Source organism: Phaenicophaeus curvirostris, chromosome 2, assembly GCF_032191515.1.
Source record: "Phaenicophaeus curvirostris isolate KB17595 chromosome 2, BPBGC_Pcur_1.0, whole genome shotgun sequence".
Lineage (NCBI taxonomy): Eukaryota > Metazoa > Chordata > Aves > Cuculiformes > Cuculidae > Phaenicophaeus > Phaenicophaeus curvirostris.
In genome coordinates this window covers 80,512,945-80,539,620 of record NC_091393.1, presented here as the reverse complement: position 1 = coordinate 80,539,620, position 26,676 = coordinate 80,512,945, and the positions used below count along the sequence as shown (strand labels likewise).

The 26,676-nt window shown below is 36.5% G+C and overlaps 1 protein-coding gene across 1 annotated transcript in view; it reads right to left on the bottom strand.

Annotated features, from left to right (window-relative positions):
* Positions 1–26,676, bottom strand: part of SRBD1 (S1 RNA binding domain 1) — a 125,951-nt gene that overhangs the window by 13,659 nt on the left and 85,616 nt on the right. Inside the window, exons 19-21 of the mRNA XM_069852636.1 lie at positions 6,975–7,081; positions 4,000–4,176; positions 1,168–1,320 (exon numbers count right to left, since the gene is read on the bottom strand). Coding sequence (XP_069708737.1) covers positions 1,168–1,320; positions 4,000–4,176; positions 6,975–7,081 — 437 coding nt within the window. The remainder of the gene's footprint in view (positions 1–1,167; positions 1,321–3,999; positions 4,177–6,974; positions 7,082–26,676) is intronic.

Sequence of the window (26,676 nt, the reverse complement as noted above, 5' to 3'; positions counted from 1 at the left end):
CATGGCTCTGTTTCTCCAGGAATAATATTCTCAGAGAGTGTAAGAACTCTAAAGCACCTAGCTACTGCAGAAATTAGCTCCAGCATGTTTTAAGAAGCGAACCTGTTCACTGCAAATCACTTAAAAAAATAAATATGTGCTGATTTATGGCAGGAGATAATGTTTTCATAAGAGGATAGCAGAGTTTGATTTCAACCAGGGCTGATGACAGAAAAGATCACAGCTTATACTAGCATCTACCACCTGCATATCTCCTAACCGGGATCCACACATGGATTCCTAATTACTTCTTTCTAATCTACCAAAGCCCATCCTTTTGTTTTAGCCAAAGGTCACTTAGCAACGTCACCATGGTGTTCATGTATTTGGGAACTTTATATATAAATCTTAATTAGGTCCTGCAATATCAGAACTTAACTTTCAAGATGCATAATGACGACACATGCTCGCAAGTCTGTCCAGTTGTTTCCACATAGAAACACACAAATAAACACGAATTGTCAAAATTCATTAAGCAGAATGTTTATTTGGCACATACTGAAAATAGCAACAATGTAAAAGCAGTTCTTAATGATGCAGAGATATTAAACTGTTGTGAACAGAAAATTTGCATAGCATATCAATTAAATTATTTTCAAGAAAAAATAAAACAGTGTACTTATGACCTTTTACATAATATATGGGGGCAAAGTAGAAATAACACCCCCCCCCAGTTTTTAGAACAAATGATTTATTTATCTACACACTTTGTGAACTGTAAGCCCAAACTGAAAGCAATGTGTGGCAGAAGGAGAGCTGGCAAACAGAAAGAAATTGAGAGAAGTGGCCTCCATGAGGGGCAAAGTGCTGACATGAAGAAGACATGGTCATAGGAGGAAAGTCTAGCAAAATTTTGAAAATTCACCGATTTCCTCACAGAAAAACAAACCCCAAATCCAAAGAATAAAACTAAAAACTTGAAAGCACATAAGAGGCAAAACACACCAATTGAAACCTTCACTTGTCAAGAACTCTGAAGCATACTTTTTTCTTGACAGGGGGAGAAAGCATCAAATTAATATAAGCATTCCTGTCTCAAAAGGCTGAGCAGGCTGTTGTCAGAAAAATCAGTACCTTCATTTTAAAAATTGACACCATCAATTGTTCAAAAGCTTTCCCACTGCTTACCTCGTCGCTATGCTATAAGACTCGGGATGAATACAAGTTTGGTCCAAAGGATTAGGCCATTGGAAGGCACATGGTGTCGGTTTGCTCTTCTTTTTACCCTGTGCACCTGCTTTAGTCAAGAATGGATGACTTCCACATTCAGTTTTCTTACTACTGTCAGAAATCAAAAATGGAAATGTCACTCTTAATGAACAAAATCCTAGCCCAGTGCCCAGACATGAAAAACAATCAGAATTTATATAATGTTAGCTGTTTTTTTTTAAAGTACAAGCCCCCTAAAAGGTCATTGTGAGTGAATCTTAACAATACACTTAGCATAAAACTATAACATATCAATCTATGTACAAATTAATTTTAATTAGAAACAAACATTGGGAAGGGATTCTGTGCTTCAAAATTTCTTCTTGATGATAAGTTTATAAGGAAAACACTACACAACCTATTGTACCATTTGCAATCTGGATAGCACCTTCTGTCTGTACAATGGAGGCAATTGCATTTACTTACTTGATAAAGATCTTTTGAGAACACTCTCATATTTAACTGAAGAATAATGGACTCCAATTTTAAATTGGAAAAAATATATAAACAAAATTCCCTATTCATACCACCAAATTGCATCTCAAGCAGATGCAAATTGCAAATTGCATCTCAAGCAGATGCAAATTGCAAATTGCATCTCAAGCAGATGTATAGAACACAGGAAGTATGTAAACGCTTAAACGTCATAACTCCTTAAACTGCATTTATTGACTTCCTATACTGAAATTTCTGGAGAATTCTACTCAAACTGATAATCAAAACAAAAAAAATTCAAATCAAAAGAACTCAGACCAAGATCTGCTAAGAACAGGAAAAAAAGCTAAAGGTCAAACCTACCACTATTTCAGAGTTTATAAACCATTTTTGCAGAAGTATCTTGATACAATTTTCCTTAAAACTTAGTGAATACATTACTGACTCCTAATCAGTTAGCTGCAGTTAGCATTTGGACTGAGCTTTTGGTTATTTTTTTCTTGAATTGGCTGGATAATGGAAAGGCTCCAAAGTCTCACAATGATCCATAGACAGATTTCCCACATTAGTTGGAGGACTTCAGAGAAGACAGGAGAGCAAGAACTACTTTTTTGTTTGTGGTATATTTACAACTTGCACACATCTTCCCTTAAAGTTCCTCTTAAGTAAAAAAGGCTCAGGAAGCAGTAAATGCATTAAATGACCTCTCTACTGCTCCTTTCTTGACTCTTTTTTACTTGCTTTTGATTCCTACATCACAAGTGGTTCCTGCTTTTGCAGGAAGGATCCAGAACTAGCACTCCCACTTTGGGCTCTACCTCGGCATTGACCGTTGGCAGAAATGCAAACATAACTTTATCTTTCCATTTATTTTTTTTAAAAAAAAGACTATTTGTTAACTTCCAAGTACAAAGAACAAAAACCAATTCACACAGCACTCTAGCCATCAACATGATCAGAAAGGACAAAAATGAAACCTTCTCAAAGTCTATTTCAAAAATGTTTGGGTTTGCCACCTGGGCCCACAAGAAATGTCATGGAGGCAATGGTGTTAGAGCTTTATTTTGGCCTTAAATTCTGAAGTTATAGCAGGTTTCTCAGATTACACAGTGTTCTCAAGTTTTATGGAATCTGACTAACATCAGAAGCTTGCTCCAGCAAGGAAAGGGAAAAAACCCATACAATGTTCTTAAACATTTTACCAGTGAACTTCTGGAAGAAAAAAAGAACGCATCAGCCTTTTCTTCCTCTGTTGTATTGCAGCATTCACTAGAACAGATCTGTACAACATAAGATCTCTGGTCTTGAAGCAATATCTTTGGTCTTCTAGTGCTTACAGCGCACACCATTTGGCCTGCAGCATATTCCTCTCTGCCAAATGGGCAACCAATCTGTATACCTTCCACACAGGCAGTAAGCCAGCCGTAATATGCCTACCTCCTGCCTGGAAGTTACTTGTGTGCTGTTTGGCCAGCAGCAACTGGGAATACAGCGCTGCTTCTGAGCACTGAGTTGGCTAAAAAACAGCACGTGTTTCCCAGGAAAATATCTTTTGAGAAGAGCCAGTGGCAAAAGGGTGGGGACAGTGCTACCACTGTGTCTTTTCTTAGATCTTTATGTTGGGAGGAGAAATGGGAAAGTCAAGAGAAGACACATCACCCTAGAAAGGACACTTTCAGTTGTGGAGAGGAAGGACTTCAGGTCAAGAGGAGCACAATGAATGGTTGCAAAAAAGGGGAATGAGATGGCAGGGAAAAGGATGACCCACTGTTGATAAACTGGACTTGGGAAAGGGCCTCACATATTTGACGCAGAAGGCAACATCCTGCTTTCTAGGTACAGGAGTATAACACAGTTTGACCCAGGCAGTTATTCCACTTTCACTCTTCAGGTAATGGAATCAAAATTCTCTGAAAATACACTCTAGTGTATTATATTTTGCAAAGCAATCTCTACTACGCTAAAGTGAATTTACAAACCTCTAAGCTACGCCTGAAACACAACACCAAGGTTTTAATATCTCAGATCACAACACTAACACATGCCAAATTTCTTCTACCAATTTAGTGGCAGAATTTGTAATTAACCTCATATACTTTCCAAAAGGCTGGCTTATGGTACTAGGCTAATAAGCCATGATTACTCAGAGCAAGAACTGTCTTCAACCACTGACTTCAAGAAGTTTATCTGTTAAGATGTTATCTTTCAGAGTGCAATAGTTTAGGATTCCTCAAGTCAGAACACAAAATAGAAAAGGGGAAGAAGTCTTCCCATATTATTTTGGATAATTTATTCAAGAGAGCTTACATCTGTTACCTGCAGAAAGTCTTTATATATTCTTGATTGAATCTGATGAAGCCAGCACACTGCTGGAAGGACTTGGGACCCAGACCTTTAACTTCCTTGAGCTGTTCTCTGTTTATAAATGGTCCATTCTTCTCTCTCCATTCAATTATATTTTTAGCCCTGTTAGCATTCAGTCCTGCAATGTGCCTAAGAGAAACATTTACAGAATACACGTTACCATTGAAAAGTCATTAATACAAGTGCTACTTATTACAAGGATAAGCGTTATCAAAGAAAATATGGTTTACAAAACTCAAAAACAGCTAAGAAAACTGCAAGTAGACTCCCAGACCAAAGCCATCATCTGAAAAAGGATCCCTTCTCTAAGTTCTATGGAAGGAATCCACTCAAGTCAACGGAACTTGGTATAGCAATATGGTCCTGCACATACCTAACTAGTAAGGCAGGCAACACTTCATTTATGATCTATTGGATATTTCTGTAATGGCAATTCAATTTGTCATGCCTTACGGCCTGCCCTCAGCTGACCTCTTCAGGAAACAATGTGGGAGGAGGGTTCAGGACAGATACATTGTCGCTATGATAACAGCCCCCTCCCACCTATTCTTTTCCAATGGTACTGCAACAGCTTGCCACAACCTGAAGGGCTGACATCTGCTATCCAGGAGAGTGGCTGGGAGTAGCTTACCTTCCTCACACAATTTAACAGATCTACACAGCTTGTTGCTTTTCTTTCAGCTGCTCTTTTATCTTTAGATAAAACAGCAGCTGGGAACAGGCTGCATGCGTTGTTCTGGATGCAACTTGAATCTGGCAAAGAACTTACCAGTGAAGTGCAATTGCAGTTAGCCAAGTTCCTTCAGGAAGCTGTGGGTTTGCTACACATTTTCTGTATGTACACACGAGTACTACTTTCTGTGTATGGAGCACATTAATCACAGAAAAAGGGAAAAGAGCTGTGGTGGGCAGTTAGTCCTGGCACTAAAGAAATGTCACCCTTCTGGCTCTCTATATAAGATGTGATTGCTTTAAGTCAATGGCAGCAGAGACCTGTTTATGGAATGGCATGGATTGATTCTAGAAAAACACTAACAGCAAATCTGACAAAAATAGTTAAAGATTCAGGGAGAAGGGGGAGAGGAGGAAAAAGAAAAGTCTTTCCAATATTCTCATCCTAAAGCAAAAGTTAAAAAAATAATCCAAACTTGGTGAAACCTCAGAATTAAATTGGCAAGACACACCTTTAACCACAGACAAAATATTAATCATAAGGAATGGAATTTTCGCCTAATATTTCTTAGAAACATTATGAAACACACCTTATTTACATGAAGAAAGGAACATGAAACAGTTCAGAATTTTCCACTGATTTTCTCAATTCTTTCAAGTACGATACGGAGCAGTAATGCAGGTACTGTAAAACTGTCATCCCTTTCACATGTAATATATGTCCAGATGGGTATCCAATGCATCAGAAAGCATAAGCAGAAAGCCCTGCTCAGGGTATATTCAAGCTAAGGTGACAGTTTTGTACACTGTTCACCTGGGGGAAACAGACTGCAACTACACAGAACTGCTGAGGATCAAGTTAGATCCATCACTTATAATCTTGGAAAAGAACGTCAGGTCGATCCCTTAACCTAGCACTGCCAACTCCACCACAAAACCACGTCTCTAACCATCACATCTACATGTGGTCTCTTACATACATCCAGACACGGTGACTCAATCACTTGCCCGGGCAGCCTGCTCCCATGCTTGACAACCTTTTCGGTGAAGACTTTTTCCCAATATCCAATCTAAACCTCCTCTGGTGCAACTTAGAGGCATTTCCTCCCATCCTATCGCTTATTGCTTAGCAGAAGAGACCAACAACTGCCTCACTACAATGAGTGATAAGGTCTCCGCCTCCCTTTCTCCAGACTAAATAACCCCAGTTCCCTCAGCTGCTCCTCATAAGACTGTGCTGATCTGCACAATACAGATGTACCCCACTGAAACCTGACAGTGGTCCCCTACTGCACTTACGCAGGTAGGCTTTTATTCACAGAATGAAAGCTGGTCAGCTTCATTTCCAATAAGTACTACTTGCTTTCTTACTAACAGCTGCTCTAAATCTGAAAGAAAGTAAGACAGAAGGTAAATCAGGAGTCAAGCTAAGGAATGGATACGCAGAAAAAGTCCATGGAAGAGAAAGCCGAAAAAAAAGAATAGAAAGACAGCTCCTTCCAAAATATGGAAAGATGTTTTCAAGAAAAATTACATGAGATTAAACAAATTAAAGATAGAGCTAGCAAGAATACATTTTTTTAAAGGTTGATACCTAGTATAGATGTCACTAGCAAGATTAAGGACATTCTTTTTCTTCCCTTCCTACCACAGAGGATGACAGTGACACTTTTGCTCTTCTGAGAGGCTGTTCAGCTAAACGATTCTGAATTCTACACACTCGAGAGAGAATGAGTTTTTAATTTCTAACCAAAAGAAATAAAATCCGGAACATTTTCCGGGTAAACATGGCATAACTGCTTAAAAAAAAAATAAAATCAGTAAAAATGGATAAGGTTTTCAGCAGCTTCCCCTTAAATCTTTCCTTTTCTCCTTTCCTCACCCAATTTTTACAATCTGTTCCACTTAGCAATAACTATAAAAAAACCTTCTAAGAGACAAAGTACATTTGAAAATCCCTTTCTCTGTGTAAAAATACAAATTAACAATATAAATGTTTTCTAAATTGCAGCATTGGCTTCATATTTTTAAATATCTGGTTTGCTCCAATCAGTAGTTTTGCCCTGGAGAAACACACATACCCTTAAAACCTGACTCTTAATGATCCAGTGAAATACTGTCTTAATGTGTCATTTTCATGTAATTGGAAGTTTAATACAAGAGCTCCAACTGAGCTCCAGTCAGATGGCAGACTAAACAGAGACTCTGTGATCCAGAGCCATGTAATTACTGGAATAGGAAAATGTTTGACTCACCTTAGTAGTATTTCTGAACAGATGTTAATATCAACTCCTACAAAGCTGACACATTCCTCAACCACACTGTCCAGAGTTGCTTTGAGCAAAGTCTGTGACACATCATGCTGAGAAACAAAAATGGAGATTTTGAGTTACTGAAATATTGAAACATACAAAAATAAGAACTGCAAACAACACTGACATTCATAAAATAGTTGCTGGAACTTATCAGTATCCTCTATTAAGATACTAGATAAAAACATAAATTGCAGAACATATTTTTAAAATGTCTCTAGTGTCTATCTGTAACATCTTTGTCATGATACAAATCCCTAGAATAAGATATTCTTCACATTACTATATCTTTTTTAATAACTATTTCCTTGCATTCTGTAAAAACTAAATTATATTAAACACATGACTACTTAAAAGGAGTAGTGGTTCTGCTCATCCAATATGTCTTCTCTTTAATCTGACATTTATCTATAAGTTTATTAAAAATAAGACAACATTTTAAAAATAAGGTACTTAGATGAAGAACCACAAACACTGTACTTTTGCACCTGCATACACAAATGTTTGCAGAATTGTCTTATCTATGAGAATCACACTACAGTACAGTTATTATTTACTAAAAGAACAAGCCAAGTATTGTATGAGGGTGGGCAATACATAAGGTATATATCAGCCCTGTGGCAAGAAAAATGTTTCAGATTTTGAACAGATATTTCTGGGAAGATTGGCAGGTCCTTAACAGAGGCACCACTAATGGAAATTCTTCCAGGTTTTCCATTATTGTTCATAGTGTTTCCACTTCTTTTCTTCCCCCAAAGGAAAATCAGTCACACTTGTCAAAGATAAAAGTTCTGAAGTGCTAAGATTTCTTTTTTCCCCCCACAACATAGACATACTTCAATGTATAACTGCTAGTTCTCCTCACAAGCCCATCAGTGCTTAGAAGTCTGACCTGGAGGAAGAAGCCTCTCTAAATGCAGCTAATTCAATCACTATGTTGGCTTAGCTTCAGGGCTCTTATACGTCACTCGTGTAAATCTGGGGTGATCTGTTGTGGTTTAGTGATGCATTCATTTAGGACATCAAGCTGGATCTAAGCCAAGACACCAAACACTTCATCCACTGTTTTGTTTCACCTCTAAGCCACTCAGATCTTTTAAAGACTTCACAGTTAAATTTAACATGCCAACAGCATCAATCGCAATCTACTAATACTGGTAATTCATCAAGTAGTGGTTAGTAAAGGAAACAATCATAAAACTTAGGGCAATGTATTTCATATCCTCCCTCATTTCAGGTAATAGTGATGCGATGTATTTGCATGATGTGATAATAAAGTTACAAACAGGAAGTGCAAATTTCGCCAATATTACTCCTCCTATATAAAGTTTGCATGCAAAAAGCCATGTACATGCAGAAGTATTGGCATTTACACACAATTTTGGTCTCAACCACAAAGCTTACTTGTACATTGTGCAGATCAAATATCATTCTACTTACTAACGTGTTGCTGCTACATGAATGGCTTCTTTTCTCATAAAAAGATAAAAGCAAAGACCCCACATCCTAAAAAGAAGTCTAACTTTTCTATTTTTCCAGCTTACTGAAGATGAGCTCCTCATAATGAAGATGTTGTATATATTCCCTCCTCCATCTGCCATGGGCCAGGTAACATACTACAGCTAGAAACTTACAGCTCACACGCACACTTAGGCAAGAATGCATTTGTATAACACAGTAGAAGAAACAGAATAAAACTGTTCAGAAATATTTGTATTTCCTCTTCTTTGTCAGGTACAGTTGCCAAATACATGGCTAGATTTTCCATGATGAACCACAAATTAAGAATCTAATCAGATACTCATTTAACATTTTTTTTCATTATTATGGAGGAAGGTAAAAGGAAAGGCTACTAACTCCAAAGGTGCTTATAAGTTGATTATCATATAGTTTCACAAATTACATTAACAAGTTCCATTAACTACAGCAGGTCTTGGCCACCTCTAAAAGAATCGTGTTTTAAAACAACAACTCAGAAAATAAAGTAGAGTCTGTGGCAGACAGTAGGATAGACTGCTGTTTTTCCAGGTTTCAGTCTTATTCCCTATGATGATGATCATTCTTCAGAAGCAATAATACACAGTTACGTGATTCCAAACTAAGACATTCCTCATTGTCTCCCTATTGCCCTATAGCACAGGGTGTAGCAAAGAAGTTAATCCATACATCTGACCTAATCTTTTTAAGTAGTTCTTTGAAAGAGATTTTATTCAGCAGAAGCTTTATTTCCAGTATGTTGATAGTAAACCTAGATAGCAATTCAGCCAACTATATTCCATCAAAACAAGTAAAGGATATACCACAATCAAAAGCTAAGCATCTTGAAATATCTCTACTAACAGAAGAGAGAACAGTGCTCACATACCCTCAGTTTCAAATGCAAAGTTGGCATTTACCTCAACCTCAAGATTTAAGGTTGTAGATGCAATAGTTTGTGTGAAATTCACATGACAGCATAGATACAATATGAAAAAAATTGTAATATTCAACTGTCTTTCTTTTGCCAGGAAGACAAGAAGTTCTCAAGTCTCTCAGAGGTGATTTGCATGTTTTAACTTCATTGCTGTTTTACAGTAGCCATTATAAAAACAAGATAAGATGTGTAAGTTGTTCTTTATTACTCCAACACGTAACAGTTGTACCACTTGGACTGGACATCACAGCAGGTATGGGAAGACATAGGTGAAGAAAAAGTGAATGGGCAAACATGACAAAACAGGATAAGTGTAAGATAGCATGGCCAAACAATCCCTGAGGTACCAAATAACTCACACAAGTAAGATACATTCAAGTACTGAATGATGTTAAGTTGCAAATACTAGGAAAACTTTCCAGAGGGCAAATCTGCCTCTCAGTATGCAGCTACTGACTATAAGTTTCCTTTTGCTAGCATGAAGAAATTTCTGCATCTCTCTTTACACTGATGCAAACCACAGAAGTGTTATGAACCGAGTTTCTAGAAGTAGTTAAAACCAGTATCCCAATATCACTGTTAAGACTTCCCATTGCTAACAGGTCACACTTCAGAAAGGTTTCCAGTCTTCCAACAATTTCACTCATCTCAAATACCAGAGGTTAGATGATGAAATATACTTCTAGGTAGCATTTGTATGCACCGGAGTAGTATCAGATTAATAAAATACTACTAGAAGCATACTCCATGCTAGTCACTGGCTGCAACAGGTCTGTAAAGTCAGGAATCCCTCTTAACACTTGCATTAAGGGCATAAGAATAAACCCTGCCCAAATAAAGCCCACATCCAATATGCAAGGCTAATTTCAGGGTATTCTTAAGCAGAATTTTATGCTACACAGCCTCCATCAACCCCTTCACACACCAACTTGGCAGATGGTCGCTTCCACCAGTACCCTGGAAATCCTTCTAAATAAAACATTTTCATATCAACACTAATTCTGAATGCAACCCTATGCTAAAACTGTTAAGTATTGCCTTTTATTTTAAATCAGAGTAACTCGCCTTTATTAACTGTCCTTATCTGTGGAACAAATACCACAACTGCCCCTACAACCCGCCTTACAAAACCAGGAGGCACTAACTCCCTCAGTCAGCTGAATCATTCGTACAAGGAGCCTCCTCAGCATCAAGCACACAAGGAGCCTCAACAGCTCTGTCTAACAAGTAGCAGCATGTCCTTTAGTGTGATTTTCAAACACCATCTTGAATTTATCACCCGAATAAATCACTAAAGTTTTATTAAAAGGATACTCAGAATTTGCTACCATTAAAATATTCACTGCTGCAATAGTAGATCCACAGCCTAAAACTTCATTTTGTATGATGATCTCCAAGCAACTAATAGGATCAATATCCCCAATGTATGGAAACTAAGGCCAGCAGAAATAAGAGACTTGCCAGAAGCTGCAGGATGCGCAGTGCAAATCTGTGAACATTTTTACCATCACTCTCCAGAAAACAAAGCCTCCTTGTTTCATGGATAGCATTAGGAAGCACTTAGACCTCTGCATGGTTTGAGTTCTTTTGTGAAGAGGACTACAGAAATTAATCTGCCCTTAGAAATATCAGGCACTGTAACCATATTTGAGTATTTATTTTCTAAGTAATTGTCAAATAAGCTAGGAAACAAGATACCTAAAACTAGATTACTTGATCAACTGAAACTGCTACAGTAAGTAATTGGAGTTGACTAATAAATTAAATTCAAATGTTACATTTTTATAGTATTTTTATAATGAGAATCCCAAATATAACTTATGTTCATGAACCTGAAAGAAAAGCAAGAGCTGTTATTTTGATTTTGAGTCATGATTACTGCTTTACTTAGTCTGTGGTGGTTTCATTAAAATTACTTGAAAACGAATATTATATTGATTATTTTCAAAAACCATCCTGCAAACCCATGCTAGAAAGGATAACTTAATTTCACATACATTCATTAAAAACCGGCACAGAATGTTTAACACTGAAGAACAGTGTTTAAGAACCCCTGTCTATTGTTCATATGATAGTTTTTTCATATTTTAATATCCCTTAGCATTTCAGCTATCTTTTCTTTTTATATTGTATGAAGCAGAGAGCAAGGATTGCTGTTTTGCTCAGTTTCAAGAGCTATGAACATCCACTGGAAAAAAAGTAGAATTACTAAAAAATTATCTGTTCCTTGAGAGAGTGCTACTACAACTGTAATTGAAAGTCATGTTTCAAAACTGTTGATGTACACAAAGGGAAGGCAGCTTTCTAAATAGCTTCTCAGCTCAGTTATTTCTAGCAGTACACCAGTACAGACACTGTAAAAATACATTTGTCATTAGGATGACAAATATATCAAGTTAATGAATCACGGTTCACATGAAGCCTGGAGGCTTCATGGTCAATCTGCATAAGCATAGATGGTGGACCAGTAGACTGACTAATTTTGCTTGACCAAACCCAGTAAACACTAGATTAATAGTGCTAGACTCAAACAACCCTAACCGGCAGTTTTTACATAGAAGTAAATTACGGCTATAAGCTCTTTACCTTTGGCAATCTAAAACAACCCTACAAATACTAAAACAATATGCACAGCTATAATGCATTTGGATTCTTTTGCTGGTTGCCAACAAAAATAATTTCAGAAAATAAGGTATGATTGCATGTGTCTCTGAAAGACAAATTCAAGGAGCTTAAAATTCTACTGCAACAGACAGCAATTTATAAATATTTATTATTTTACATTTACAAGCATTAGTAGACATTGATATGATCGGCTCATGCATCGCTATTACTTTACAACTCCTAAGAGCCAAACAAAGTACTTTCCAATGCAGTTGAACAAGAATCATTTGTACCCTGCAGAGCTAACAAATGTAGTGCAGACATGACTTAATGATGCTGGTCACAAAGCCGTGGGGAGGGGAAGAGTTCTCAAGTCTGGGCAGCAGCCTGCAGGTTCTTGACCCAAGTTCAGCATTACAGTATTTAAACAAGATCAACATTCATCCTAAATAAGACTGAGCTGCACATCAGGCAACATATTTTGGTTTTTGATCAAGTTATACCTCACTTGTCCTTCAAATCCAAAAGTTAACCTTCAATGAACTAAATGCAATTGAATTTTTTCTATCTTTAAGTAAGTCCTGAAACACTTCTAACACCTCATAAAACATTATTTTGTTAGTACCTACCATTAACTTCTGTATCCATGGATTTTAATATTGGCATGTGAGACTAGCCAACATGTCTCTTGGAAAAAACACTTTTTTTCTTTAAAAAGCAGCATAACTATGCAAACTGAATGACCTTCACTGAATGAGAAATTAGGTGGGACAATACATCCTTAGGAAAGTTCAAAACTATATTACTTCATGAAGATTCAGTCCATGGAAATGCGTTTTAAAATTAAAGAGGGAAAAACATTCTCTACCAGTGCTGTGGCCTACAAAAAACAGTTGCATTTCAAATGCTTGTGGAACCACAAAAGCAAAATGTATTCAGGGACAAGCCCTAACATAAAGCAGGGCTAATGTAACACAAATAGTCTAATAAGAAGTATCTTTTCATGTGTATAATTAGAAAAAAAAAAAATGCACCTTACATGTCAGGTGGAAACATAAGAAAGTTCAGCCGGGAGGGCGTAATCTCTAGCGTCCCCTGGAAAATCTCTCTCAGTTAGAGTCTAAGAAAACAAGCTTATCCCTCTGATGTTTCATAAAAGGACCTAACTCCAAGAATTTCTTTTGAAGATTGTTTGTGGTTTCTCCGAATGTTATACAGATATAGGATATATTGTTATCCTATGTACTTAACTGACTCATTTCTTGTTTTGAAAAATCCAAATTCTGTTTATTTTAACAGCATATTACTACTACTGAAATATCCCAAGAGAGAGAAATGGATTTATGTTTTCAAAGAAAATGATAAAATGAAAACAAAGTCTGTCGTTAAAAAAAAGAAACAAAAAATTGCACACTTTATCATGTAAGTGCTTCAAGTTACATGCATGTTGCTGGAACACATCTTATATTTACTTGTGCTTGTGTCCTAACATAAGCAGTAATACTACAAAGCTTATTACACAAATTCAATCCCATTGCTGATATGGCTGATTTCTAAAGCTAACTTCTTCGACATGAGCAAGCTAGCAGGAAACAAGATATACCCAAAAACCATCTCCCTCTTTCCAGAGGAGGTACCAGTTTTCTCCAATGCATATTGTTATGCAATTAAGGGGCAGAAATCTGAATTATAATCAATCATACAATTCCTAGAGATTTCACTGGAACATTTTCTTTTGCCAATAAGTAGCAAAAGGCGATTGTCCAAAATGCTGTAGGTGGAAAGCCTTACAGTTCAATTTCAGTTCAAACCTGTATTTTGAGGCTGCTAAAGCTCTTCAAATATAGGGGATACCCTGCAGTACTACAGAAAGATAAAGTAAGCACCATCACGAGTGGAGTTTCATAAATCACATGGCTGAAAGGTAACAAATTTGGTTGGGGATTTTTTGAAAAGTGCTGAAGGATAAGAAAAAAGAGATTACAGTGATAGAAGGAGAAGGAATACATTTTTAGAGGGACAAGACAGAAGTCATGAAGCGCAGGTGAGTGGTCATACGTGGGAATTCTGTTTAGTCTGAAGTCAGTGACCACCCACTGCCTGCAGCAGAAGGGTGAGGAAGAGCAAGTCCTGGGTATAAAGTACCCACCAGCCTCACTCAGAGCAAAGAGAGCCCCCAGGAGAAGCAAGGACCTCAAAGTCTGTGTAAATACACACTTCTTCCAGTTCCACTGGAAGACACACAGGGGTTCCATTCACTCATCTGTAATAAGGAATGTGGTACTTGCAATATTGAAAACCACAAATCCATTTAAGGGTATTTTCTAGAAGGGAAAGATTCGCACAGTTGATACATATTTTATCATATCCTAGGAGTCTAATACAAGCAACTTCTCATGCTCACTGACTTTCTCAGAATTAGCACATAAACACACTTAGCGACTGCTATACCAGGTGACTCATATCAGCAATGCACTGGGAATATATTTAATGCAGTAACATATCCATTCCCTAATTAGAAAAAAAGTGTACATGTCAAACAATGACATACAGCAGTTTTTGAATCCCACACCAAGAGAATTAGTCATGATGCAATTAGGAGGGAGAGGGAAAGGTTTTTATTTACTGTGACGCTATCTCCTGAAACACTTATTATTAAATTCAGCATTTTGATTTTTTTTTGAAGTGGATCAGTTCAAACTGAATATACCTAAAGAACACTTCTAAATCCTGCTGTTCAGTTCTCTCCCTCTCTTCTGTTTGGGTCCTCCTTTCCTCCTTTGTTTTCATCAGGCACTCCTCCCTCCTTGATCCCCAACCTCTTCCACTGCACAGCTAAAAGCAAAAATAAGCTAGGAATGAAACAGAACATAAGACACTCTCTTGCAAAACACACAAACTCAAATAAAGCAAGCTTATTTTCTCTGCTTACTAAAAAGCAAACGCTTCAATTTGATTGACATATGGCAACTTAAAAAAGTCATCCAGGGTAGTGTTTATTGAATGACCCATGGAAGACTGAAAGCTGACAGAAAATCAGGAAATGTGAAAAAAACAGAAGTTCGTTCAGTACCAGCATTTATGGATTTAACAGGTTGAGTACATAAGCATCCATTGTGTCATTCACATCTTTGATAACTGAAACCAATTTCAGCACCACTCATGACATGGTTATATTTATAACCATGTAAGTTATATTTAAAGTTATATTTAAAGGAAAAGCATAAATAATTAATTGGTAAAAAAATTAAATTATGTAGTTAAGTTTGCACCTTTCTAAATAACTGATCTACACAACTTAAAAGTTTGCATTAAACTGTATATTTAGTAATTTTCCTATAACATATATAGCATGAGCAAAATGTTTGCACACTGGAGGTTGAAAAGTTGACGGGACTGAATAATAAATTAGCTGCGCTAACTTGTCAGCACTAAAAAAGTAAAAGTTGTCATTGAGAACTTAAAAGTGAATGAGAACACCAACATTTCTCTCACTCTCAAAACAAGCAACAGTTCAGAACCGCCATCATTATTGACAGTATATGATCATTAATATTAAAGTTATTAGCATAGTATAAGAAGTGAGAAATAAAAATTAACTGCAGAATGGCATAAACAAGAATAATACATGTAGTACTCTATTCATGGAAACAGCAATTGAGTATTCTTTTACTATACATAATTTTTTAAACAAATAAGATCTCAGCAGGTAGGAGGGAAAAGCACAAATCAAAGAGCACTTATTTTCCCAGTATCCCTGGCAGACACTGTGATTTGTGGCCTCATAACGTGACCCTTACTTTTATTCAAAGTCTGCAAACCTCCAAAAGGTTTCTTTAAAACATTAAAAAAAGTGTTAAATTCTTAAGAAATATATAAATTAATATAAAACTCTGTAGTGCAAGAAATTAATAAAAGTTGTTCAGAACAAAATTTTCTTCAGCATTCTCTGATGGGAGATTTGTAAATAACCATTGTGTTACTATTAGTGATTTACAAAATTTACAAGTTATGAAGTTACAGCCTTTAACTACTGCATGTATGAATATATTAATTGGAAATGTGCAATGTGATCACACATTACAGCATTATTCATTTTAAAAATTGACCTCTATTTCCTTTGGAAAATTTTTTTTTGTTTAATGGTGAATTAACCAAAACAAGCTTTAGACAAGCTTGGGAAACCATAAAGAAATAAAATAAGAAATAAAGTATTTGATAATTTAATATTTAAACATTTAGAAACTCCTGAAAGTCAACCTGTTAACACTAGGTAACTTTATGAATTCTAATTACAAAAGCATTTAGTCCAAAAAGCAACTGTACTACCCCCAGTTTGGTTTTCCTGAAGTTAGTAAGATAGGGAGAGCAGAATTCTCTATTTGTACAAACAATTACAGGTGCAAGCTGATAGATCATTGAAGAAGAAGGGAATTAAAACCATCTTTGATTTTGAAGCACTTTTGTTTGCCTCTCACCATTTACAGAAGTATATCCCTACTTAACAACATTAAGAGCAAGACAGAATCAAGGCCTGCTCCACTGAAAACTCTGGCTGATGTTCCACTATGTTAATTAAGGACAGAAGTTCAATAGGAGTTTTATCTGTGCTTTGCAGAATTGAGCATTAAGACATGAGGTACCAGATGAATCAACCAAATTATTAGATAGTCTTACTCAATGTGTGTCTGCTTTAGCAAATTATTACCCATAGTACAAGAATCTAGGATTTTTAAATATGAGAAAAAAAATCTTTATTATGGTATGTTTGTTCTTGTATAGAATTTGTATTTAAGAACACCAAAAGACAGTTGTTCTAAATAAACCAGACTAAGGCATCAAGCTTCTGTCTTTTCCTCACATAGGGTAGAGGTTGCTCTGATCAAAAACTAGACAACTGAGACACCTTATATCTGCTATGGCCAAGCTTTACTTTCTGGAACACAAAGCTTGGCAAGAAAGCTCAAGTGCAAATCTAGATGAGGAAGGAAGCTATGGTATCACTAACTCTGGCTCAAGAAACTTCTACTCTTTGATGCAGAAGAAGGACACGTGGACAGCTAATGCCATTCCCATCCTGTAAACTCATCTCAGTGTAAGATATAACTGAAGACGCAGGTCTCAGCCACTCAAAGATTTGGTGTATGCCTCCTGAGGTTCAAAGGTAATTCTATCATCCAATGGCAATCCTGCAAATACACAGTTCTAAGTGACCTATCAACGTTTACTGATAAGTCACTTCATTATTAAGCATATGCGCAAGTGTTTGTAGGATTCAGTCATCTTAGTTAAAAAAAGAGGATCTAGTAGTATATTGGAACTTCTCAATAACTATGATAGATAATTCAGTAGATGTAGAACAACAATAATAATTAGCTTCTCATGTCATAGTAAAAACTAAGAAAAGCTCAAGTAAGACAAAATATAAAGTTCTATTAGAGGAAAAGTTTCAGAAAACCACTCTATTTTTTACTCTTGAGAAACACAGGCAGTCAAGAACATGAAGAGGAAAATGCAGTCTAAAACGTAATCGGATTGGTGATTCAAAGCTGTTTGGAACAGTCTTCCATCACAAAGCCAGAACAATTTCCTCTTAAAATTGTTAGCTTAGCTTAGCTTATTTTAAAACAAAACAAAAAAAACCACTTAGTCAGCCCATATCCTAAGAATTATTTTTTTAAAAAACAATTGATGTACAGGTTAAAAAAAACCCAAAAGCATACAAGGATCTCTTAACTACAATATTCAGATTGCTCCATCTTCCGTGCCAGGCAGAAGACTCTTGCTTTCTGATTCACACAAGCAACAAGACAATGGTTTAAATAGATCAGGGCTGGCTGCAATTCTGAAAGCACCATGTCACAACAGAAAGAGGTCAGAGTTCAGAGATGATGTAGAAGCTTATCAAGTCTTGGCTTGCTACTTTTCTACTACAGCAAACTTCTCAAGTTTACATGCCATACTTGGAACACATGCAGTTCTGATAAAGGTTTAAACTCTACATTCAACACTATCATTTCCTGTTTTAAAACAGTCGTATATATTCAGAGGTTTTAGCTGAATCAGGAATTCAGTGTTTCAATATGCCTTTCTAAACATTTACAAATATGAATACTTCTACATGTACATAAAGAATTTGAAGCTATCAGCTTAAAAGGCGACTGTCTTTTGAGCTCTGTTTTCATTTCTGTTAGCCATTTAAATACAGTAAGACAGAGAAATATCAGTGTTTTACATTATAGATACAATTAGGACTAGACATTAGAATATGCTACTAGCGCATATGACTTTGCCCATCATGAAAGACACAGGATCCAGTTATACAAAGTACTGATTTGTGTCTCACTGTCATTAGCAAGGAAAAATGCTACATCAACTCTCCTTTAGGATCTGAGATCATTTCAGTCAGGGGCTTGTAGGGAGAGTTGAAGGTTTTGAGGATAAAAAATAAAATCCAAAGTAATTAATTTTTTTATTAAAGTTACCAATAATATAACACAATTTTTCAATAGGTTTAGCTTCGGGTTTGGGGAAGTATTAGGACATCTGAAAAGATTCACCAAATAGCTGCTATATACAAGAACACATATAGCATTTTTCCAGTTAATCATTCTGCAACTAAGAGAAAATTAGTTGTTCACCCTCAATCTCTACCTACCACGTTTCGACTCCCCAGATCCTGCTCCTAAGAGTCTAGGAAACATGTGCATTAGAGTAGTGCATTCTCAAGAACTCTGAGGTCCCTTCATAAAACATTAAAACTACTCTTAAATTCTTCCAAATTTTCAGTGGCAGGATATGCATAGTTGGTAGGGCAGGGATACACAGTGGTGACTTTTGGGTTTACTGAACTTGCTCACTACTTCGACCTGTAGGTGATAGAACTTCCGGGAGATATTTTCTTACAGTAACAGTTCTGGTTTTCCTAAGACACTGTGAAATCAGGATAAGAATAACCTCACCTACCACAGCCACACAAACACAAACATTGCAGAACCTTTATATTTCACACTACAGAAAACAGCCCTGGTTTTACAGATAACAGATCAAACCCACAAGCATTTCATAATTTCTCTTAAACCAAAGTAGTAGTAAATGAAAAAGAAAGGATCACAATTCTTCATTTCCTGTGTGCAACCTAAGGATCATTACCCAAAAGCAAACAGCACACATGCACACATTTCACTTCTCCAATACTTTATGGTGTTCGTGCACTGATCACTACGTTCTCTGACTGAATGGTCCAGGGTCAGTTCACGAATGTTTTTGTAAGTTTGATTTGCCCCTTGCATTAATGGGAAACAATTAAAACAGTTCTAAACACCCTTAACTTTAAAAGCTAATAACAATTTCTCCTTAAGCAATTGTTTTCATTATGACAGCTGGAGTTAAAAAAAAGTGCTACAACTGAATCCATTATCTTGTTCCAGAAGAAGTGCTCGCATGCCTAGTTCAGTGATAAAAAGTAAGCTGCCCTCTTTCATAAGTTATTTTCAAGTAGGAATCAAGATATAGATGCAACAAGGCTATCCCTTCAGAGTAACAGATTTAAGGTCTGGACAAGAAGCTGGAAAATAAAACTATTTAATACCACAGATGTAGTAAAATCCTACTAGCAGGAAAAAATTTCTTGAAAAGCTGATCCCAAGTTCTTCTGCTGCTATTTAACTGCTAGCAACATCAGCTAGACAACCTTGCATGCACAACCAAATAGCATGAATGGCTGCAAAACTTGTTTCAGTTAGGTATAGTCCTAAGACGCTGACTCTGTAAAACAGGTATGCAGAAAAATTAGAAGTTACCTGTACTTTGGTTTGGATATTTTGGTGGTGGTTTTTTTTTTGGGGGGGGGGGGGGGGGGAAAGGGGTTTGGTTTTGGGTCTTTGCTTTCTTTTTTTCCTATTAGGTTACATGGGATTTACAAGGAGACTTTTATTATTGCCTGCATGCTTCTAAAAGAGAACTGGAAACCAACACATGAATAGTTCAAGTTATATGAATACCAATGACCTCTAGGTATGAGGTATGGAAACCTAGTCAAAAGTATATTGAAATACAGATAGGAAAGTGAGAAGAGAACACTGTACATAGACTCTACATTATGTTACATCACATGAAAGAAAGAATTAATTCCCATTAAAAACATTTCTCAAAGGAAGACAAAACCCTCTTAGCCACATGAGTTGTTTTGAAATTTATACTTGGAACATACAAGAAGCTACAATTGATAAGGATCATCGTGACAGCTTATGGACAGGTACCTTCAAGTACTTTCAGTCTTCTCCATCATTTGATTCTACAGCCTCAGAAAAGAAATAGATATGTCATGATTCTGATTTAATTCCTTCCACTTTCTCTTCTTATCTACACACACTGCATGACTTTGCACCAAAACAGAATTTCAGCTTGAGCAAATGCATGTCTGCAAGTCTCAGCTGTTGAAAGAGTTCTGCTGGAGAGCTACAGCACTACATTTCCAATAGGGGCTAACCCAGAAGAGGCACAAATTCTGCAAACAGATTGCTACTCAGAAATCACATTATCACACAACAGCCTGAAGTTTTAGCAACAAAACTGCTTTGTAACATACAAAGGTGTTTCAACAGAGTCCAGTTCCAGCTTGCTGTCTCTTCAGACATCAGGAAGGTAAATCCACACTGGCATTTTCAGAAGACTATTGCACTTGCCCAGAATTCACTCTCATTTCCAACTGATTCAAAGGTTTCATTGAGCATCTATATCTTCAAATCATTTATATATTACTCTGTTTTCTGTTTGTCTCAGTTACGTACCTCGTATTTTATGACTGAAAGAAAAAAAAGGCAAAAAAACCTACTCACAGAAGAAAAAGCAATTCTGAAAGGTATCTTCAAGATTCAGGATGCATACACTCAGACAGAAGCGCTAGCACACTTCCTCCCAAAGCCCTTGAAAAACTATACCCACAACACCTTAAGATATGCCATCTACCTGGAATATTGTTTTTTCAAAAAAGATGATGGAAGAAGCCTTGGTGCCTTACTAAATAGAGCTGGGAAATTATATGGTACCTCTTAACAGCAACACAGGCTCAGAAGTCAGGATGTGATAAAACTGAAAGACAGTCTAATGATGACGATCTAATACACAGAAGAAAGGAATGCCACGAAAATAAGACACGCTATTTTGCACACACTTCAGGCCAAAATCTGTGCTAGCACCCTTCTTAACCACATTCACAAGTGTTTTCAGCAAAATGTCTGGGTTCTTAAAATACTTCTAACAATGACCTTGAGGTGCATAAGTACAAGCTACAGCAAAACCAGATTTACCTGAGACATTCCTAACATTCATTCATCATAAAACGTATACATAACATTCATCAACATGGCTTTACTACATCACCTTAGAAAGAAGCAGCTGCAGAGACAGAGGGCAGCAGGCAACCCTGCCAACTTAGACTTTCTGAGAAGACAAGACTGAGAGCATGTTCAGGATCACTGCATTAGAAGAGCCTTAATTAAAGATTAAAAGTAGTGTTTCACTATAATTTAGGATCTGTCACTGATATAAACCTCTTCCTCTGAAAAGGCAGAAATTTAGGAGGACATAACGGAAATAACATTTCCATAACTTTGCCCTTCCAGTTCATTAACACACAGTTGTATCCATCAGCCAAATAAAAGTAAAATGAAGGACATTTACACAGCAGGAATAAAGGGTGGGGGAAAAATACTCAAACAGACAGGGAGGGGGTTAATACTTACAAAGAACGCCCAGATTATCAAGCCATCTACTTTGAGGTTTTGTAATGTCTAAATTTACTTTAATCTTAAGGTAGCACACAAACACAAGAATCTTCATTCACAGCAGCATCTCTACACAAGTTGAGGAAGACAAACTGAAATAAAGTATGATAACTTAAAACAGCGAATTTGAGAAAAAATGCTATAAAAATGCTTAATTCTTCTGTCCAGATAAACATGACAGAAAGTCCACATTTATGAAAGAAATTGCATTTTGCTCTGTAATAATAACAGACAGTACTTACACCACTGCAAGTTAAGTATCACATTTGCTCTTGTAAAACAAGTGTGTTTGAAAACCCTAACTGTATGGTTACCTGTTTGAAATGAATGTTTTTCTTGGAAGTTTTATCTTGCAATCCAAGATTTCCGTAAAAGCAAAACATTCTAATGTTTCAGTCCTTAATTTATTGATAAACATTCCGTTTTAACAGATCCTTACTTAAAAAAAGGGCACATAGGAAATAACCACAGATCTATCACAAAATGCTAAAAAAGAAATACCAGAAAAAGCTACCATTAAATATGTCATTAAAAAAAGTAGTATCAATTTTGAATGTTTAGCCCTATTGCTGAGACAGTAATGAGAAAAATCCAACCTGTTTTACTCTGCACGGGAACAGTGTGAAGCAGCAGCACATTGGTTAGTCTCTCCAGCTCTCTGTATTCTCCTACCCATTTTTAATAGAAGAATGTTCACTTGCAGTCAATAATACATGAAAAGAATGCTTTCTTATAGAAAATGACACAGAAGATAGCATTTCAAAATGGTAACCACCTTCCACTGCATCCAATAGGACAGCAGCCATTTACCTGTATCACTTGTAGTTTCAAGTGCAGCTCAGGGTCCTTGTATTGCCTTCCACATTTTGCAGAATTTGGGTTGAACTTCACAACAGCTCGACTTTCCTTTGAAACACTGCCATGTTTGGTCTGTTTAAGAACGAAATCTGCTTGCCCTTAGGGCTTGATAAAGTTAAAGGGCAAAATCCTGGCTCCATTTAAAGCCACTGGGCAGCCTGCCATTTAATTCAATTGGTCTAGTATTTCACAGTGACCTTAAGGGTATACCAAAAAGCTTGTACTCACGTATCCCATCTCCGCCTGAAGGAACAGCAGTGGCATGTACAAGTTTTTAACAGTGATGTCTGGGTGGCAATGAGGATGCTTTTGCTTTTACTTTGAAGGCTCACATGAAGCTCACAAATATTCATTCAAAATCATGGGATAAGCTGTGAACATCAGCTTATCAACATAAAATTATTTTCTGGTTGGTACTCAAAAATTCATTTTAAAATGTAGAAACTACAGAACGACCATCTGAGCTAACATTCACTTTCGCTTAGTCTACACCATTTGAAAGAAAAAGATCAAGGAAATCACATTTCATGTTTCACAGCAAGAACCACACATGATTTTTAATATCAACCAAAATGTGGCTGTACCAGTGCCATATTGCAAATGACTTAGGAGATATTTGCAGATACAATGCAAGCAGGGTATATTTTACTATACCACCTCAGAATCCTAAAATTACAGTGACATGGAGTTGGATGAGAATATTAATTCGTGCATCACCATGGGTAGGTGCAAAACCATAGAGAAGTCTTTATTGAAGTAATCAGCCAGCTAAGAGAATAGGTGATCAGAAATTCTAACTATGGTATGCAAAAAATAAGTTTTTTAATCAGTAAGCTGCTCAACAACATACAATCACTTCTAATCAATGACTCTATTAGTTACCTCCTGATCAACAAGATTCAGATGGTTCCTCATATAAATTTATTCTTACAGGACTGTACAGTTGACCCGTAGAAACCACCAATAGTTCCCATGTTGGACCTCTACTTTATTCAGTTCCCTTATGTAAATAATAATCTGTTTCAAAGTTAAAAATATTCCTCTTCCTCTCAGCTAATGTATATGCATATCCTTATTTAGGAGCTTGGCAAGAAATTTAGAGGGTAACTGATTTTGCATAACATCTCTCTTTCCAGCTTCCAACATTCTAGCATAATACTAAAGATCAACTCAGTAAAGATAAGGACAGAGTAACTATGTTATGCACTGCTTCCTCAGTTTGTGACTATAAATTAAACCAGTAATCATTGCCCAGAAGAACTGTTAACACTTAAGCTTGCACTTATGCCCAAGACTTCAAAAATAAGTAGCAATAAGTGCCACAGATAGTCACTTTTATCTTAAGACAGACACTGTAGTACTTGCACAGTCATTAAAAAACATTTTCTATTTAAATTCATCATGTGAAATGTAAATATATTCCATCACTCAAATTATGGGAGTGCAACCTCTTACAACCTGGTAGCCCTGGAGAAAGAAAGAAGGAGAAGGCCAATTAACCCAATTACTGACAAAAAAGATACCAGGATGAGTACTTATCAGGCCAGGTTCAAAAAACATATTAGAAGCACCAGCATTAAAAGAAAAAAAAAAAAAAAAGAAAGAAGAAAAAAAGCTCACGCTTCTTGTGCCGAGTAGCACTATTAAATTCAGATGCAAGGTTGTGTTTAGGTTGGACAGGCCCCAGCAGTAGAACAAAGTCAGTCTGTCTTAGTACCATAACCAAATTCTACAAGTTAACAGCTTTTCATGAAAAGCTGCCATTTCAAAATGTCAATCAAACCTGAATATAAGTGGGAACTCCTGCAGAAATAACCAGCTGCAGGTTTGAAAAACATTTTTCACTGGAAGTGGAAACACAAAAGATGTTTGAATGAGATCTCTTTTCATTCCTGTAACAGTAGACGGTCATTTTCACAACATCAAGGACAAAAACACAAGACAAAATTGCAAATAACGTTTTGAAAGAACCATTTGCAGGGGTGATGAATGATTCAAGTTACAAATGACAGAATTATTGGCAAATGGAAACTCATTAATATGAAAAAGCTTGTCTTATACAATTGAAGTTTGTCTCCACTTTCTTACTGTATCTGAACGATTCCGTTGCACGTGTTAATTTCAGTACATGTTTAATATTCGTTTTCTCACCTGGAGGCAGCAGCCTACACCTAGATTATCCAACTTGCAATAAGAGTCTTTATGGGGATTTAGTGTTTTTTAAATAATAGAAACAGTCACAGTTGTCCAAACACCAGCTTCATCAATTCCTTATTCAACAACTGGACCAGTGCATCAGTGAATTATTTCACAAATCTCTACCTTCGATGCTGTCAAACAAATTTAGCCAATACAGAAGCTTATTGAGGGGTTGTATGACTATTGAAAAGATCGCTTTTTTCTCCCTCAGAAAGGTAACACCTGTGCAGTAGCATCACTCATTATGAAGTTTTCTCACTATAAACACGTAGTTTTCTTAAAAAAAAAATAAATTGAATAGCACATGGACACGTCAGTAAAGTGTAGATTATTAACATAGACATGCTGCCTTACACATTTTTACCTCCTTCCCAGCATGAATATCACTGGCTATGATCATCATGTGAATATAACATTAACTCTTTTGAATGGCACCAACTTCTTAAGTTACACTTTTCACCAAAGTGAAAACACATTTATGAGTTACATAAAATTCACAAATTAGGAAGAGATGAAGCAGCACAGTTAAATATAATCGAACATATTTAAGACTTAAAAGTTTGAAAAGTTGAAAAAACAGATACGATTTTTCAGCAATGTTCGATGAAAACTAAGATGCTACATGACATAAAACTAAGAACTCATCACCATAGCCTCACTGTACTATCAGTTACATCCTATTTCACATTGTAGTACTGTTTTCTATAGCATACATTAATTTCTGATATCCAAAATCTCACTCTTCATCCTATATTAAGCTGCATTTCTCCATCTGCAGGTTGCAGCACCCTAGCAAAGTTACAGGAGATTTTTTCCTATACTCAAACGTCAATTCAGTAGAATCACAGCAGTTTATCAATGATGCTCCCAACGAGAATACAAAACCAGATTTTTCATCGCTATTTCTTGGTTTTATCACTTTGTATCACCAGCACTTGTTTTTATATAAGTTGGAGCATACATAGTCTACTCTGAGGTTCTGAGAATGAATAATTAGCTGTATGAATAAATACTTGAGGTAAGACTACATGGAGCATAAAATGTTGCAACTGAGCTATTTAAAAACTGAGACAGAAAGAATGGAAAGAAACAAACTGTGCCCAACCTAGTGCCTTAGCAAGCAGAGTGGCTTTCTGAACACTCTCAAAAGCATGAGGTTCCCTATTTACTTCAGGAAACAGCTTACAAGTCAAAACGTGCTGGAGGTTTTTTTTATTTTGTTTTTTTTCAAGCTGCCAAATGTTAGTCAAGATTACTAATCATTTTACAGGAGTGTTAAGAATGCAAACGGTTAACAGTAGTATAAACTATATACTTGGTTTAAGTTTGAATGTCTAAAACTATTACACACTGCATTCATCTGCATTCCCTGTTTATGGGAATGAAATATGTAGTCATTTGAAGTCCACAATATGTATACTGTGTTTGTAATAACTGCAGATTTTACAAGCACATTATTCTTTCCATTAGGATTAAAACCTCACCGAATAGCAATTTGTGAAAGAATTCTAGCAGGGCCCTGAGCCCAGAACTCTGACCTCTGATGAGATGCTTGGCAGCAACAAACTCTAGGTCTAAGCAAAACATCTGGTTTGAGTTAGACTTCCTGAAAAAATAGCCCCTGTACTGGGGAAACTGGTATTCACTCAGCTTTGTCTATACACTTTGACTGACTTCAGCACTGTTGCGAGGTGGGGGTTTGGGGGGGAAGCTTCGCCAGAATGCATGTCAATCACTGTAGATTTCTTGGTGGCCTCCAAAGAGCTAGGCACTTACACTATGA